General features: G+C 41.8%; 1 protein-coding gene across 4 annotated transcripts in view; it reads left to right on the forward strand.

Moving 5' to 3' along the window:
• Nucleotides 1–19,282, forward strand: part of cabin1 (calcineurin binding protein 1) — a 487,520-nt gene that overhangs the window by 350,917 nt on the left and 117,321 nt on the right. For all 4 annotated transcript variants that reach the window (XM_043716137.1, XM_043716140.1, XM_043716138.1 and 1 more), the window contains 2 exons: nucleotides 14,218–14,314; nucleotides 14,853–15,494. In XM_043716137.1, coding sequence (XP_043572072.1) covers nucleotides 14,218–14,314; nucleotides 14,853–15,494 — 739 coding nt within the window. The remainder of the gene's footprint in view (nucleotides 1–14,217; nucleotides 14,315–14,852; nucleotides 15,495–19,282) is intronic.

The following is a 19,282-nucleotide window of genomic DNA, read 5'->3' on the forward strand; positions in this document are numbered from 1 at the left end:
AAGTATAGTGGAGTAATTGTAGATTGGGAGGCAGAATTTGGTGTTTTAGTGCTTGGAGAGAGAAGCATTGTGTGGTCTCTTTAAAAGGTGGTGCTTTTTTTCTGTGTTTAGTGATTTAAAATGGATGTCTATGAGCAATCATTTGAAAATTTGCAAGTTTACAGAGAGCCCAAACTGAAACATTTATGTGGAGAGGCCATACAGTTAGCAGGCCAAGCAGCAGCTTTTACCAAGACTGAATTTAGCCAATCAATTTGACACTTAGATACCAAAGCCTATTAAATTTAAATCTGATGATTTTGACAACATGGGACTATTGTAAGATATACTGAACAAGGAACAAAATGGAGACAGATGTTCTGATCTAAAGTTCATCCGAAACTTAGATAAAATTGTTGAGCTCAATGTTGTGTCCAGAAGAGTGTAGAATTCAAGTTATTTTTAATTTCCTCATAGATGTTGACATCACTGGCTGGGCTAACATTTATAGCCTGTCCTGAGATCTCCTTGAGAAGGTGGTAGTGAGCTGTCATTTTGAACTTCTGCATTGCATGTGCTTTGGGTAGACCCATAATGCCATTAGGGAGAAAGTTCCATGATGTTAGGGAGGAAGTTGACATAAGTAGGAAAGATGTGTTGGGTAGGCTAGAGGTTATTAAGGTGGACAGATCCCCAGGACCGGATGGGATCTATCCCAGGTTGCTGAGGGAGGCGAGAGAGGAAATAGCTGGGGCCCTGATCGATATCTTTGTGGCATCCTTAAACACAGGTGAGGTGCCGGAGGACTGGAGGGTTGCTCATGTTGTTCCCCTGAACAAGAAGGGTAGTAGGGATATTCCGGGTAACTACAGACCAATGAGCCTGACGTCAGTGGTGGGAAAGTTGTTGGAGAAGGTATTGAGGGATAGGATCTAATTATATTTAGAAATGAATGGGCTTATCAGTGATAGGCAACATGGTTTTATGCGAGGGAGATCGTACCTTACCAACTTAATAGAGTTCTTCGAGGAAGTGACCAAGTTGATAGATGAAGGAAGGGCAGTTGATATCATATACATGGACTTTAGTAAGGCGTTTGATAAGGTTCCCCATGGTAGACTAATGGAGAAAGTGAAGTCACATGGTGTGCAGGATGTTCTAGCTGGGTGGATAAAGAACTGGTTGAGCAACAGGGGACAGAGAGTAGTAGTTGAAGGGAGTTTCTCGAAATGGAGAAGGGTGACCAGTGGTGTTCCACAGGGGTCAGTGTTGGGGCCACTGTTGTTTGTAATATACATAAATGATCTGGAAGAGGGCACTGTTGGTATGATCAGCAAGTTTGGAGATTACACAAAGATTGGTGGAGTAGCAGAAAGCATAAGGGACTGTCAGAGAATACAGGAGGATATAGATAGACTGGAGAATTGAGCGGAAAAGTGACAGATGATTTTCAATCCAGACAAATGTGAAGTGATGCATTTAGGAAAGACTAATTCTAGAGCGAATTATACAATGAATGAAAGAGCCTTGGGAAAAGTTGATGGGCAGAGAGATCTGGGAGTGCAGGTCCATTGTACCCTGAAGGTGGCTGCACAGGTGGATAGAGTGGTCAAGAAGGTATATCGTATGCTTGCCTTCATTGGATGGGGTATTGAGTATAAGAGCTGGCAAGTCATGTTAACATTGTATAATACATTGGTTTGGCTGCATTTAGAATACTGTGTACAGTTCTGGTCGCCACAGTACCAAAAGGATGTGGACGCTTTGGAGACAGTGCAGACAAGGTTTACGAGGATGTTGCTTGGTATGGAAGGTGCCAGCTATGAAGAGAGGTTGAGTAGGTTAGGTTTATTTTCATTAGAAAAAAGGAGATTGAGGGGGGACCTGATTGAGGTTTACAAAATCATAGACAGGGTGGATAGAGACAAGCTTTTTCCCAGGGTGAAGGATTCAATAACGAGAGGTCACGCTTTCAAGGTGGGAGGTGGAAAGTGTAAGGGGGATACACACCATAAGTACTTCACACACAGGGTGGTGGGCGTTTGGAACGTGTTGCTAGCAGAGATGGTAGAGGCAGGCACAGTATACTCATTTAAGATGTGTCTGGACAGATGCATGAGTAGGTGAGGAGCAGAGGAAATGCTTAGGAATTGACCGACAGGTTTAGACAGTGGATTTGGATCGGCTCAGGCTTGGAGGGCCGAAGGGCCTGTTCCTGGGCTGTAAATGTTCTTTGTTATTTTGACCTAGAGATACTAAGGAATGGTGATGTATTTCCAAGTTTTGATATTGAGGGGTTCTTGCAAGTGGTGGGTTTCCCATGTTTTGCTGCCCTTCTCCTTCTACATGGAACTGGTTGTTTTGGAAGGTACACTTTGAGGATTCCTTAATGTTAGGTCCCTCTCACGAGTTCCCCTGTACATCTAACATTGATCATCCTTCGCAAACCACTTCAGACCTCTCTCTCTTTCCCCTTATACTTGCTACAGTCTGTTTGGACTGCACTGATTATCAAGAATTGCTACCTTTAGCACAAAATAGCTTGTGAGCCAGTTTCAAATTTCTTGTTAAGTAGTTGCTGGTTCCAAGGTACCAGAGCGACACAGGGAATGTGAATGCTCTTGTGAACACTGTTGTGAGCAGTGCACTATTTGCTGTTATTTATCTAGTTAGGTAATCTCTTGGGGAGGTGATGGCCTCGTGGTATTTATCACTGGCCTGTTAATCCAGAGACCCAGATACTGTTCTGGGGACCGGGGTTCAAATCCTGCCATGGCAGATGGTGCAATTTGAATTCAGTTTAAAAAAAAATCTAAAATTAAAAATGTCCATGTATCCATTGTTGATTGTCAGAAAAACCCATCTGGTTCACTAATGTCCTTTAGGGCAGGAAACTGCCATCCCTACCTGGTCTGGCCTACATGTGATTCCAGACCAACAGCAATGTGTCTCTGGGCAATATGCAGAAACACCGTTTTTATACAGCTGTAACCCTCCAGTGTTGGAATCTAACTGCATCATATCCTGTTGGCAACTAACACATGAGCTGAGTGATTAAATTTCTGATAAGATTGCACAGACATCAGTTTGCTCTGGATTGAATCTGTATCGATTTAATGTGCTAATTTCAATTTTATTATTTTGGAATGCTCTTTGTATACCTAGTAATTGTGTCACCAAAGAAATGTACAGAATTGATATGCCTGTAATTATTATGTTACTGGCCAAGTTATCCAAAGGTGCTCATTCCTCATCCAATTATGGTATTTTGAGAAATTAAACTCTTCCATTGGAAGCCAAAATTGGTCATTGCTCTGATAAACATTATCTTTAACTTGTTTATTTTGTTTTGCTGGTAATCCTGGGTTTTCTCTGTAGAGATATTGATAAGTAATTGTGAGTTACTATTGAGGACACTTTAGTGTTCTTCTGTTTCTTTAGCTTTCCTAATAGTTAACAGCCTATGTGGCTGAGACACAAAAGAACAGGAAATGACCATTTTGATTTCAGAAAAATCCGTTTTCAATGCTCAGCAAATGTGCTTCATCCTAATTTGTTCATCCTACGTTTGTTAGGAATTGGCTATTGTTTCAAGGTGGAAAATCATCTGAAACACTTGTCCTTTTGGAAAACTATGGATAGCAATGCTGGCTCAATGGTTAGCACTGTTGCCTCACACCCTCGGGCGACTGTCTCTGTGGAGTTTGCATGGTCTCCCTATGTCTGCATGAGTTTCTTCCAGGTGTTGCAGTTTCCTCCCTCAGTCCAAAAATGTGCATGTTAGGTGGATTGGCCATTCTAAATTGCCCCAAATGTCCAGGGACGTGCGCACTGGGTGGATTAGTCATGGGAAATGCAGGGTTACAGGGATAGATTGGTGGGGAGTCTGGGTAGGATGCTGTCCGAAGGGTCGGTGTGGACTCAATGGGCTGAATGGCCTGCTTCCACGCTGTAAGGATTCTTTGAATCTATGACCGTATCTAATCTTGCAAACTAGATTTGAAACAGGCCTTCTGGAATTTCTTCCATCGGAGGCAAAAGATATATGCAAGGGAAACAGTTTCAGAATTTATTAGTTTTTTTTAAGTATCTCAGTATCTTATAGTGTAGTTTTTTTCCCCCAAAGATTTACCATGTTTTTCACACTATGCATTTAGTGAATGTCATAAAATAAAGCTGGGGCCATTGACCACTGCCTTGGATGGTGGCCTCCTTATCCTTTTCAATCTGGCAATGGTTGTTTCAAGCTTTCTAACAGCTTGCCACTTCTATTGGCAGGCTTCAGAATTAATACCAAACAGCGTGAGTCTTTCCTGTAAACAACTGCCTTTCTCTATTGTCTTCTATGGTGGTATTTTTCTGCATGTAATTCTTACAGACTTGGAAGGAAGGAAATTCTGGCCTTTTGTTACAATGCAGCCTAAACAAGTTGTACAATCTGGCAACCACAATTGTTACACTGCAGAAAGAGGCAATCTGATCCAGCTCTCCAAGTATCTTAATCTAGTGCCAATCTCCTGCCTTTTCCCCCATCCCCTTGCATATTGTATTTAATTAATCTTCTCAAGCTCTCTTCAATGACTCAATTGAACCTGCCTCCACCATATTTCCAGGCAATGCATTCCAGACCCTAACCGCTGTAAACTGAGAAAAGTGATGTGTTTTTCTCGCTTCTCATTTGCTTCTTTAGCAAACCCTTCAAAAACTGTGCAGTCTGGTTTTCAATCCATTTGACTAGATATGGTGATTTCCCTATCCACTCTTTCTAGACCCCTCATGAATTTGGAAATTTCTATCAAATCTCCTTCCCCACTCCAAGGAAAACTGCCCCTGCCTGCCCTAAAACTGAGGTATCTTATCCCTGGACCCATTCTTGTCAGCATCTTCCACACTTTTGCCAGTGCAGTCACATCCATTTCTCAGTGTGGTATCCAGAACTGTACACAACACCCAGCTCAGGTCTAGCCAGTGGCTTTTATACAGTTCATCATAATGTTCCACTCTTGTACAAAAGTCTCCTGTTTATGAAACTTAGAATACTGATTGTTTTACTAATAGCTCTCTCAGAGTATCTTGTCACTTTTAATAACCTATATATTGTTGTGAAGATGTGGGTGTACTGTACCTTTAAGAGAGTTAAAAGCTAGCAGAACTGCCTGACAGCACCAAGTGTTCTGATCAAGATATAATGTAACCTTTTGGTTGAACAGCTCGATTAGCTGGGTTGCCTGGACATGACAAAACAAATTCGAATTTGGCCAATCAGTTTAAATTATATCCCAAAAAATACCAAACTCCAATCTAAAGAGCCAAGGAAACAATCCGATGCTTTGGGGATATAAGACCGAGAAAACCTGAACAGTTGAGAGAGAACTGCCAGAAGATCAACAGATGTAGGCTGCTAGTCAGAACTCTCTGAGAGGTATCTGCCCAGAGAAGGAGTTGCACAGAGAAAAACATTAATGCCGACCTGGAGAGCAACTCTACAGAGGAAGAGAAAGAGAAGATTCAGCCGCTAGCTGGTTTTGAAATTTGAATTTTTCAGTAAATCTTAATTGGGGGTTTTATCAGACGAGTATTATAGAATGGAAAGTAAATAGTTGTTAGTTAATTATTCACTGTTATACTTTAAGTAATAAAGTTGTTAATTTTTACTTTAAATAATTGCTGGCCTCTCGAATTTTCACCGATTACTGCACGGGATATATCCTTTCTGTGTTGCTGGTTTAAATTAAGCGGAAGGGTTCACCACATGTCATAACGGTTTGGGGGCTCATCTGGGATTTGAACAGTTTGGGGGGCTTTTGTTTGTGGTTTGAACAGTTTGGGTCTGGGATTTGTGATTTGAACTGGTTTAGATAGATTTGGTACATTTAGAAACCCTTAGGTTAGTGTCCTAGATCTTTAAATAACATGTAGGTGAGGCAATTTGTTTAATTTCAGTGATTTGTGGTTGATTAAATTAAAAGTGAGAGAAATGGCTCTTAAAATTGCTAAAGAGGTTCTGGGATTTGAAGATGATTCTCAAATTTGCCAAGAAACTTTAGAAGGAAAGAAAAAGGCCAAACGGCTCGATGGCACTGTGGTTAGCACTGCTGCCTCACTGCGCCAGAGACCCGGGTTCAATTCCCGCCTCAGGCGACTGACTGTGTGGAGTTTGCACATTCTCCTCGTGTCTGCGTGGGTTTCCTCCGGGTGCTCCGGTTTCCTCCCACAGTCTAAAGATGTGCAGGTCAGGTGAATTGGCCATGCTAAATTGCCCATAGTGTTAGGTGAAGGAGTAAATGTAGGGGAATGGATCTGGGTGGGTTGCGCTTCGGCAGGTCAGTGTGGACTTGTTGGGCCGAAGGGCCTGTTTCCACACTGTAAGTAATCTAATCTAATCTAATCTACTTTTAGAATTAGCAAGTAAGTTAAATTTGGGTTTAAACAAGGATCAAAGTAAACATCAAATTATAAGGGAATTACTCAAACATATATGTGTGTCAGCGAAACAAACATGTGCAGTAGAAGTAGAAAAACTTGAATAACAATTGAAGAAAATGGAGTTAGAAGATAAACAAAGGGAGAGTGAAAGAGAGAAAAAAAAGAGAGAAGGTTCTTAACTGAGAAAAGAGAGAAAATTTGAACTTGAGAAATTGTGACTTAGCAAAGTCAAGTTAGCAGGATGGAGATTAAAAGAGAAGGTAGTGATATATACAAATATGTCAAAACTTTGCCACGTTTTGATGAGAAAGATGTTGAAGCCACCTTTGTTTTATTTGAAAAATTGGCTATGCAGGTGGAGTGATCTGAGGGTTTATGGGTAATGTTAATTCAGACTAAACTGGTTCGCAGAGCTAATGAGGTATTTGCCATGCTGTCAGATGAGGGGTCAAGAGATTATGAAGAGGTTAAACAGACTATTTTAAGTGCTTCTGAATTGGTACCAGAAGCATATAGACAGCGGTTCAGAAACACAAAGGAACCAGGTCAGAATTATGTTGAGTTTGAAAGAGTTAAACATAGTCATTTTGGTAGATGGGTGCGTGCTTTGAAAATAGATAGAACCTTTGAGTCTCTACGAAAGATTACTCTGTTGAAGGAGTTTAAAAACTGAGTTCCAGAGATGATAAGAATTCATGTGAAGGAACAGAAAGTTCAGGAAGTGAGAAGGGCAGCAGAATTAGCACATTAATACATGTTGTGCATAAGACAAGCTTCTGGCCAGAATTTTATCCTGTGAGGGATAGAAGTTGGGAGAAGGGGAGATCTTACACTATAAAACCAAGAGTAGCATTAAAGAAGCCCAAGAGGGTGGACAGGAGGTGAAAGGCCTCAGGTGTTTTCACTGTAATGGAGTGGGGCACAGAAAAATATAGTGCCGGTGGCTTCAGAGGGGCACTGGGAAAAGATGTTTACACCGCCAGAAGGTGGGACACTGTATTGTACACCATGCGGAATAGAATTCTTTTAAAATTGTTTTTCCATATTCTTTGTACCAAAGTGCATCACTTCTCATTTCTCTGCACTGAACTTCCTCTGTCACCTATCAGTCCAATCCACCAAAGTGTCAATGTCTTTTTTGAAGTTCTACGAAGCCATCCTCAATTTAAAATTCTTCCAAGTCTTACATAAGAAATGGGAGCAGGAGTAGGTCATCTGGCCCCTTCAGCCTGCACAGCCATTCAGTACGATCAAGGCCTCCGGTCCACTCACCCACCAGCACACCATAACCCTTAATTCCTTTACTGGTTCAAAAAAATCTATGTATCTTTGCCTTAAAAACATTCAACATGGTAGCCTGAACTGCTTCACTGGGCAGGGAATTCCATAGATTTGCAACCCTTTGGGAGAAGAACTTTAAGATTGTCCTGTGTGTACCAAGATCTAGATCATTTAGATATATTACATATATAATGAAAAGCAAGGGTCCAATACTTAGCCTGGGGAAGCCACCAATCATCTTTCAGTGTGAAAACTACCCATTAACCATTACACTCTATTTCCTATCCCTCAGCCAATTTTGTGAGCGGTTACTACTGTCCCTTTTATTCCACGACCTACAATTTTCCTCAAGTCTGTTGTGTGGCACTGTATCGACGGCCTTTGGAGGTCTATGCCTAACACATCAACCCTCTCTGTTGCCTCTTCTAAAAAATCCTGCTAGTCAGTAGAAAAGAATTTTTCTTTAAATCCATGTTGACCCTTACAAATCAATCCACACTTTTCCATGTGAGTTAATCATTGTTTTGCTTAAGAAGTTTATGCACCACTGAAGTTAAACTGACTGGTCTGTAATTGCTGAGTCAATCCTTACAACCTTTTTTGAACAAGACAGTAACGTTTGTAATTCTTCAGTCATGTGGCACCACCTACATTTAGGGAAGATTGAATGAAATTGGCCATTGCCTCTGCAAATTGCACTCTCATCCCTTCAATGCATCTCATCTGGTCCTGATGTCTTAAGAACTCTAGGTACCAATAGCCAATGCAATATCTACTTCTTAATCAATCTTAAACTATTCTAATGACTGAGTTTCCTCCTCTATAATGCCTGGCAGCATCTACTTTGTTGGTTAAAACAGACGCAAAATAGTCATTTAACACCTCATGCGTGGGCTTGGCTCCAAGTGCAATTCCCCCTTTTAGTTCCGAGTCAGCCCTATTCCTCCTCATACCACCATTTAACTATTGAGGTGCTTCTTGAAGACTTTGGGATTTATTTTTAAAAGTAGAACGACTTCAACATCAAATTATTTAAAGATATTGATAGAAAGAAATTTTGCTCCGAGTAACTATTGCATCCCTGGGGATTAATCTCAAACCTAGAGATGAGATATATAATTCAAAAAAGATTCACCAAAGACCAATATGACAGTTTGAAGTTAATTCCTCATGTAATCTGTCACATGTAACTTAGGTGCACTGAATATCTTCAGTGCATCCCTGTACAACTCTTAGAGCCTTAGAAATGTACAGCAGAAACAGACTCTTCAATCCAACTCGTCCATGCCAACCAGATATCTTAAATAAATCTAGTCACATTTGCCAGCATTTGGCACGTATCCCTCTAAACCCTTCCTATTCATGTACCCATCCCGATGTCTTTTGAATGTTGCAATTGTACCAGCCTCCACCACTTCCTCTGGCAGTCCATTCCATACACGTACCACACTCTGTGTGAAAAAGTTGCTCGTTAGGTATCTTTTAAATCGTTTCCCTCTCACCTTAAACCTATGCCCTATAGTTTTGGATTCTTCTCTCCCGATCCCCCCACCTTTGTCCACCCCGTTGGGCCAAGACAGCAATTAAATTACATAGTTCTCAAGTGGATTCATTAAAGGTGAAATTGATTGATTTTATTTATTGTCACATGTACCAAGGTGCTGTGAAAAGCTTTGTTTGCAAGCAGTACAAGCAGATCATAGTAAGCAAGGATGTACAAATCAAAAAGACTTTGTAAACTGTATGCCTCTTTGAACAGGGCATGTGCTAGGTGAGATCAGCGTTAGCAAGATCAGCATTATTTGAGGCTAGAGTTCATTCATCAGTCTAATAACGGCTGGGAACAAGCTGTTCCTGAACCTGCTGCTACGTGTGTTCAGGCTTCTGTATCTTTTGCCTGATGGAAGACGTGGTAGGAAATGACTCTGGATCAGTGGTGCTGGAAGAGCACAGCAATTCAGGCAGTATCCAACGAGCAGCGAAATCGACGTTTCGGGCAAAAGCCCTTCATCAGGAATAAAAGGAAGAAAAAGCTTTTATTCCTGATGAAGGGCTTTTGCTCGAAACGTCGATTTCGCTGCTCGTTGGATGCTGCCTGAATTGCTGTGCTCTTCCAGCACCACTGATCCAGAATCTGGTTTCCAGCATCTGCAGTTATTGTTTTTGCCTGGTAGGAAATGACTGCCAGGGTGTGATGGGTCTTTGATGTTGGCAGCCTTTCTGTGACAGCAAGCCATGTAAACGGAGTCCTTGGATAGAAGGTTGGCTTCCATGGTGGTCTGGACTGTGCAAACCATTTTCTGTAATTTCTTACACCCCTGGGCAGAGCATTTGCCATACCCGGCTATTGTGCACCCGAGTCAAGAATGTGGTGCTGGAAAAGCACAGCCAGCCAGGCAGTATCCAAGGAGCAAGAGAACCGACATTCCAGGTGTAAGCCATGCACCCGGACAGTATCCTCTCAAAGGTGCATCTATAGACGTTGGTGAGGATGCTTATGGATGTGCCAAATTTCCTGAGTTGCCTGAGGAAGAAGAGGCATTGTTGTGCCTTCTTGACTGTTGCATCTATGTTGTTGGTTATTGTCACTCCTGGGAACTGGACGCTGTCCATCCTCTAACCTCAATTCCATTGATTTGGATGGGGGCATGTTTTCCTCCTTTGTTTCTAAAGTCAATGATCAGTTCTTTAGTTTTGCGAATGTTGACAGAGAGGTTGTTCTCATTGCACTACTTCACCAAACCATCTATCTCCCTTCTGTATTTTGACTCGCCATTGTTGGATATCCGTCTCACTGCTATGGTTCATCACTGAACTTGTAGATGGCATTTGTTTGAAATTTGACAACATGTGGGTGTACAGGGATTACAGTAGGGGCTGAGGATGCATCCTTGGGGAGCTCCAGTATAGAGTGTTATTTTGGAGGAGCTGCAGTTACCTATCTTTTCTGATTGTGGTCTGTTGGTCAGAAAGCTGAGGATCCAACTGCAGAGGTTGGAACTTAGACCAAAGTCATGGAGTTTTGAGATCAGTCTGGAGGGGGTAATGGTGTTGAAGGCAGAGCTGTAGTCAATGTAGTCTGACTTAGGTATCCTGGTTGTTCAGATGTTCCAGGGATGAGTGCAGGGCTAGGGGTATAGTATTCACTGTGGGAGTGTTATGTCAGTATGCAAGTTGTAGGGACTCGAGACAGGCTGGGAACTAGAATAGATATGGACCATCACCAGCCCCTCGAAGCACTTCATAATTATTGAGATCAGAGCCACTGGGGCGGTAGTCATCAAGGCACATTCCATGTGCTTCCATGTACAGGAATGATGGCGGTCTTCTTGAACCAGGTGTAGGAAGGAGAGGCTGAAGATGTCAGTGAATACCTTCATGAGTTGGTCCACACAGAATCTGAGTGCTTGGCTGGGGACACCATCCGGCCCATCGCTTTCCTTGAGTTAACTCCCAGGAAGGCTGATCTGATGTCTACAGCAGTGACTGAGGGAGCGGGTGTGCCCAGGGCTGGCTGGGCAGGTGTCATCACCCCTGCTGGCATTCTGCTCAAACTCATAAAGCATTGAGTACATCAGGGTGGGATGTGTTTACAATTGGTTTCTACACTGATGTCTAAAATTGAAGAAAAAGTACCAGGCTGGGGGTGAATCTGGCAACAACCAAAACTATCCACAGCTTGTTTTCATAGGTGAGACTGTTGGTAGTTGATTGGAGTTGTGCACACTCCATCTCCCCAACGTATCCAGCAGGAATGCACGTTGCCCACCCACCTGGTGTTTTAAATGCAAGCCACCTACAGTAAGTTTTTAAAAATGGAATGCTTATCCAAGAATGGCCTGAGCCACTGGAATAGATATTAATTGTATTTATTTGGTTTTATGTATCTGGCTTCAAGCAGTTTGTTTAGTTCTACAATCATATTGACCAGTCTCAGGATATAAGCAGCATTATAGGTGTGGTCAGTATTCTGACCCCTCCCAACCAGATTGAAGAAGTAGCCCTGTAACAGCACACTGTGGATAACTTCAAGTAAACAAGCCATCTTGTTACAGTACAGTTACAATGCTCTTATTTTATCTTGAAGTAAAAGTTAAGGGAATGAAACTAGTATCCTTACATACAGATAAGGAAGGACTCTTTGACTGGGATAACACATCCATCCTAGGATAAGCCAAACAGAGGTATGCATAAGAATTCCTAGAAGCATGGCATTCCAACCGGAACTTTATCAACAAACACATTGACTTGGATCCCATTTACCACCCACTGAGAAAAAGAACAGGAAATGATATCACCATAGAAATGATGTCACCACAGGAAATGACATCACCAACCCAAGTAAACCCAAACATATAAATAGAAAGCAGGCTACACCACCAGTGCTTCATCTGGAGGCTCACTGAAGATGTTATCTAGTATGGTGATGAAATGTCTGAAAACGAACCTTCCAGTTCGGCGAGCATACCTGCATCCAGAAATGAAACTGTTAATTAGTTTAGATGCTTGCTCAGTCTCAGTTTTCCTCATCTTAAGGTAGTCCTTCTTGCTGAATTACAATTCATAAGATCTAAATGATCACTTTTCTGAAGTCTGTCCTGTCAGATGTATTTGGACAGGGGATGTTGATGAGGCTACGTTTGGAGTATAGTTCTGGTTGCCCTGCTACAGGAAGGATATTATTAAATCTGAGAGGGTTCAGGAAAGACTTACCAGGATGTTGCTGGGAATGGAAGGTTTGGTTATAAGAAGAGGCTGGATTGGCTGGGACTTGTTTCACTGAAGCATAGGAGGCTGTAAGGTGACCGTATTGAGGTTTATAAAATCATGAGGAACATAGATAAGGTGAATAGCATTATTCTTTTCCCTAGGGTGGATGAGTTCAAAACTAGGGGGCATATTTTTGAGGTGAGAGGGGAAAGGTTTAAAAGGGACCTGAGGGACAACATTTTCTCAGACACAGTGGTTCATGTATGAAATGAACTGCCAGAGGAAGTGGTAGTTGCAGGTACAGTTACAACATCTAAAAGACATTTGAATTGGTACATGAATAGGTAAGTTTCAGAGGGCTATGAGCTAGTTCCAGGTAAATGGGACTTCGTTTAGTTTGGGGAAATTTGGTGAGTACGGATGGGTTGGACTGAAGGGTCTGTTTATATTCTGTATGACTCTGACTGTAGAAGGGCGAAGGCCCGAGCAACTAATTCTCCGCTATTCCCATTCTACCCACATACTTGTATCCCTACTCGAAATTGTATACCAAAAGTTAGATATTTCCCTTTTCGCTAGTTCAGGGACACTGCACTTTTTAATCTTTTGTCCCACAATCTAACTGAGCCCAGTCTGAGAGCTTTTCATTATCGAGCCATTTGCTGGATTTTCTCCATGAGGCAGCAATGGGATGAATTGTTTTGAGGTATTTAATTTAAATTTAAATAATGTCTTTGTATAACTTAATGGAAATAAGTCTTGGTGCTGAGGAGAAGAATGTTTCCCATGTATTGCCATATGGCGTGTGCAATATTGTAGTCACTACAGAGTAACAAAGAGTTCATTCCCTCGACATTGTGTTAAGACTCCATTTGAAGCTTGAGTGAGACATAACTGTTACCCAATTTGTGTTGAATTGTGCAATTTAGTCAAATACAAAGGAGACAAGATTGAAGCTGTTGAAATTGTTTTTAAATAAATGTATTTATAGTCAGCATCAAGTACTTGCATTCATTTAAAGCATTTAACGTAGCATCATGTCCTAAGATGCTTGACAGGAGCATAATCACCCAATAAATAGGATATTAGGACAAGAGACTAAAGGCTTCGTCAAAACACCGAAATTTCAAGGATCCTCTAGGAGTAGAAAAAGGTGGATAAATGTAGGGAGAAAGTCTCGAGGTTAATGCCTCAACAGAGGACATCACTACCGATGGCAGTGCAAGAGCATCATAGAATTTTACAGTACACAAGAAAGAGGAGATGCAAAAGAGATTGGAGTTGATGACTAGTGTTGTTGGAGACTTGGAGGGCAAAGACATGGGAAAGGGTGCAGCCAGTGGACGGATTTGAAAATAAGAAAAAGGGCTCTGATCTTCAGTGTCAGTGAACTGAGCACCATTATAGGTCAGTGAGCATCAGGATGGTTGATGAACAGGACTTGCAGTGAAAATAATCTTTCACCAATTGCTGGGTCCCAAAGGTTAAAACTATGTTATAATTCATTAAATCCAGTCTCCATGCCCTGAATAAAATATCCATGGCCTATCAATCTCTGTAGATGACGTCTAGCTGGTCTTCCAAACTTTGAAATCTCAGTGGTCCATTTGTGAGTATGTTCACACTGGCATGTAAGCACAATCTGAATAATTTGTAGACATTTAGGTGAAAGAAGTGATTTTATTTCTTTTCTCAAATTAATTAAGGTTTGACTTCAGTTATAGAGGAAGTGGTTCGTGTAGAAGTTAATTGGTTGTGGTTCCATTAACTGGATGCATTGCATTCTGTTGTCATAGTGTTTCTGTTTGGTTTTTCTCACAGGAAGTATTTGCGTGATGTGGATCGTCAAGTGCTCGCCAAGCGGGCATTAATTTTCACAGTCAAAGTGCTTGAGGACAACTTGAAGGAACTATCTGGGGTAATTCTGCCTATTATTACACTACTAATTGACGGCCTTTTCATCTAGTGGTTAATATGAGAGGCTGGCCAGCAATGGGCTCCATGCCTCCTTTCCCCAATCTGCAGAACATTGGTTGGGAATTTGCCGTAGATGATCATTTTTCTGATCATTTTAAGTCTGTTCAGAGCAGATGTGGTTCTGATGGACTCGAGTTAGCTGTTTTTTCACAATTGTTTGGATTCATGTGCTATCACAAGCCAGCTTCAATTATATCACAAAGAAAATAATGGTTTCTAGTTGGGTTAGGTACGTTGAAACTGACAACCATAGAATAAAATTATTTAATATCCGGAAAGAGGGTAAAGAGAAGGGGTGTCTTTCTTAGGCTTCAGAAACCTGAGATAATGGGTGCCTGCAGGTTTAAATAAAGAATATGGATTTGTTGATGGGAAGTAGGATTATTTGCCATCCGAAGAAAGGGAACAGTGTCAAGGGAAAGTCACATTGTGGGTTAACCATGTAACAAATGTTTTCCTCCATTGTTCTTCCTGCTTAGATTTCTGAAGACCAGATTCCTAAATCTTCAGGCTCTCCAATGGGGGAGATGACAACAGATGTTTCAAACAAGCCCACTGCTGAGGAGCACAAGGGCGTTGTGACCAAGAAACTCACCAACTCTGATGGGCATTTGAGAAACACAGAGAATGGGGTAAAGGATATCCCAAGAGGCCAGTCACCCCAGGTTATGAACATGGAACAAGGGGATAAAAATGATCCAGTATTGGGTGACATTAGCAAAGCATGCATCGGCACAGAGGAGCCAATGGAACTGGATAGCTCTGTTGAACAGGGAAAATTGGAATTTTCATTCAAACCTCCCAGTGGTTTGGATACAGAGCACAGCAAAACTGTTGGGGTTACTGAGGGGAAGAGTGCTGAGTGTAAACCTACCGAACTGTCTTTGGAGGATTTGAGCATAAGCTCAAAGCAGCAAGTCTCAACAGGAGTGTCCCATGTCGTGGCCAGTCAGGTGGTCAGGAAAACGAGCAGGAAGAGAAAATTGATAGATGACACAGAATCTGGGAAAACATTGCTGTTGGATGCATACAGGGTCTGGCAGCAAGGTCAGAAAGTTATGACTGTTGATTTGGGAAAGATTGAAAAGATCATGTCGGAGACCTACATGCTGATTAAACAGGTATAGTACCGTTTTTATGTTTTACAACTTAGTTCTTAAGAGAAATATTTAATCAATCGTTTTGAAATGATGTTCCGTTAAGCGCTGCACTAAACAGTTCTAACCTCAAAACTGAAATCTACAGATTGTTCCTCGTAAAGTATCCCAGTTTTAAGCTGCTGGCACAAATACACTTGACGGCGAATTCTGCTGTGAATCATTGTAAATAACAGCTCAGTTTATCATGTTGCTTTGCCGTGTGGTTTCGCACTATGGTGGCACAGTGCAAGAATGTATCTGTGTACGTGTAACTTCTTAAACAATCTTCATGTTGCATCAAGATGAAAGAAAGGTGGAGCAGGGAGCCTGGGCTCCTGCTGAGGGTGCCTGATGATGTTGAAAAAGGAGAGTCGGGGTTGATATGCTGACTATTTCCCCATCAGGCAGAATAGCAGGAGATTTTGCCCTCTGCAGCTAGGATGGCAGGATGACTATGCTGTGTATTTGTGCAGAAATATTCCAGGAAGTAAGTACATTTCATGTTGGTTTTATGTGAAGAATACATATTCTGGGACATTAGCATATATGAAAATGGACTAATCTCACTGAAAGCAATCTGCCTCTGTGGGGAAAATGCTACTGCTTTGTCACCTTGAGAGAATTTAAAAACTGTTTTTCCTAAGCTTGTTTATAAACATATTGGCAAGATATTGTTGTATAATGTGTATGCTTTCCCTCAGTTTTTACTAAGTACTCACTATGAAAATGTAAACCTCAGCTGTTTCGGAACTACTCTGGGACCACAACATTGCACCATATTTGTTAGTAGTGAGTGTTACAACTAAGTTTGCAGATGATGTGAAATTAGGAAAGATAGGGGTGGCATGGTGTCTCAGTGGTTAGCACTGCTGACTTACTGTGCCAAAAACCTGGATTCGCTTCTATCCTCGGGTGACTGTCTGTGTGGAGTTTGCATGTTCTTCCAGTGTTTGCATGGGTTTCCTCTGGGTGCTCTGGTTTCCTCCCATAGTCCAAAAGTGTGCAGGTTATGTGGATTGGCTGTTTCAAAATACCCATAGTGTCCTGAGATGTACAGGCTAAAGAGGTTAGCCCTGGGAAATGCAGGTTTACAGGGATAGGGTAGAGCGGTGGGTCTGGGTGGCTACTCTTTGGAGGGTCAATGTGGACTCGATAGGCTGAATCTCAATCCTTTATCTCAACGGGGTTGGAGTAGAAAGGAGAGCCTTGGTGTGATCTTCACTGGAACATCCCACCTCAAGAAGCCTTGTCAGGCACAGACTTAACAGAATGACAGAATGATAGTAAGGAAATTGTGGTAAGATCCTTCACTGATTGGAATCATAGCCAGAAACAGGTAAGGTGGTTGTGGTTGTGAGAACCTAGCCATTTTTCAACCCTAGAACATCGCTGCAGGAGTGTCCCAGGCTTTAACCATTTGCAGCTGCTTCATCAATGCCTTTCCTCACCATCAGGTCAAAGGGAGATACTTGCTAATGATTGCACACTGTTGCACATTTAAAGTGCATTGCAAATTGCCAAATCTGGCCTATTTGAGATCTACTGGACTGATTCAATCATAAATGCATGAGAGCTTCAAAGAATTCCTAGCCCTTCTTTCAGATTGGTATCTAAGTGGAAACCATTGGGAGTTTCTATACTCCTTTGTCTTTCATTAGAATGCCAGTCAGGGTTCAAAATACGCAGGCAGCAGGTGAACTTATTCTTGAAGCCCCACAAATAGCCTGTGACAAGGAATCTTGTGGTACTTCTGGGCAAGAAGGCCTGGGTTCAAGTCCCAATGCTCCAAAAAGTGTCATAACATTTCTTACCAGGTTGATTTAAAACAAAATCAAAAAAACAATAGCCTATTACAAATCAAAGCAAGGTGTATTTTTATTGGAGGTGTAGTGACCACAGGTGAAACAGCGTTTGTGAGGGAGCTACTTCTCCAATTACCAATTCTGGCACGCCCATAATTACTGCACCAGCTTCTCCACTCATGGATTTCTTTTCTCCCACTCTTGATGCTCCTTCAGAGACAGAATTTATAACTAGAGGAACAGCAAGAGGGGGTCGGAGGGAACTTGTGATTGGAGGAGCTGGGGCAGTCATTCTTTTGAGTCTTGCGTCTGCCTTGTAGACGACTTTTAGTTATGTCATTATCAATGGTGTTTAGGGAAGCTGAGGAGAAGAAGCTCAAGGGGACAAAAAGAGGAGGATAAAGGTGTCTGGAGATGCAGTAATGATGCTGGGAGCAGGGCTTAGAAGAGCCACTGCTCAGCCTCGTGCCCTGATCCATCGTCTATCCGCACAGACAGTGCGCAGTGGCAGAGCCCAGATGAATTTGTAGGATTTATATTTGAAGGAAGGTAAGAAATGAAGGATATTTGCAGAAGTACCGGTTCATGACTATTTTTGAGTCTGAATTTGGTGCCGTTCATCATCTAATGGTGCTACAGCATTAACTTGCATCTATTCCCCTTGTTCAGCTGGCTGGTTAGCTCAGATGGTTGGATAGCTGGTTTGTAATGCAGAATAATGCCAACGGTCCAGTTGAATTTCCAGCACCAATTGACTTTTTCTAATGAGAGAACAGCCCATGAAACTATTGATCCTCTGTGACAATGACAACTAATCCCTTTGTTGTACAGTAGCACTCTTGAGTGTCCATATTCTGAAGTGTATTTCAGCACTCACTTCACACAGAAATATTATGTAGTGAGAAACTTCAAACTGACTGAGTAAAATCAAAAAGTGCTGGAGATTTGCAGCTTGGAGTTCATGTCTAAAAGGACCCTCAGATGTGGGACTAACTTCCAGTGAGCTACTTTGTGTCAAGTAGTTAAACTTTAAATCTGGAAAGGGAGTACAAGATATGTTTTCTAATAAACTCACTTTGTTTATAAAAGGAATTTATAGGCAACAGAATATTAGGTCTTGGCTCGCAGATTTCAAGGTAAAACATTTAGTTTTGTTTTGTACGTACACCCATGCACACAGATATGGAAATGTGTTGCTGGAAAAGCGCAGCAGGTCAGGCAGCATCTAGGGAACAGGAGAATCGACGTTTCGGGATTCAGGATTCCTGAAGAAGGGCTAATGCCCGAAACGTCGATTCTCCTGTTCCCTAGATGCTGCCTGACCTGCTGCGCTTTTCCAGCAACACATTTCCATCTCTGATCTCCAGCATCTGCAGACCTCACTTTCTCCTCATGCACACAGATATGCCTACCCACATAGTTAGGCTTTGTGCCGTCTTATATATCTAATGAAAGAAATCTTTTTTTAAAAAAAATAACAAATACAGAAGGTGATGTTACTGCATGACTGACTGCGTCAGCTAATAAAGAAGTGAGTGAGTGAGAATGGGCGAATAAAAGACCCTGAAAACCAATTACAACAGGCCTTGAGAAAATCTCAAAGAGCCCTCTGAGGGGGAAACATTTGATTCTCGGTGCCAACTGCTATTTTGAAATTAATTTAGAGCTCATTTCCATTCAGATTCATGATCTTTTGTCTCCTGATTTTGTTTGGAATAATCAGGGGATTTCCTCTTGATGACCTATTTTGAGATTTTACCAATTAGGCCAGTAGTTCCTGACTGGGACAAGAGCAAAATACTAAGGATGGAGGAGATCGGAAATAAAACACTGAAAATCCTGGAAATACTCAGCAAGTCTGACGATGCCCGTGAAGAGAGAGAAAATTAATGAGCCAGCGCTTTTTTTGTCAGAAATGTTTTTATGCAAGGTCATCAACTTGATATGTACTGTGTATCTCTCCCATAG

Source organism: Chiloscyllium plagiosum, chromosome 25 (assembly GCF_004010195.1).
Source record: "Chiloscyllium plagiosum isolate BGI_BamShark_2017 chromosome 25, ASM401019v2, whole genome shotgun sequence".
Taxonomy (NCBI): domain Eukaryota; kingdom Metazoa; phylum Chordata; class Chondrichthyes; order Orectolobiformes; family Hemiscylliidae; genus Chiloscyllium; species Chiloscyllium plagiosum.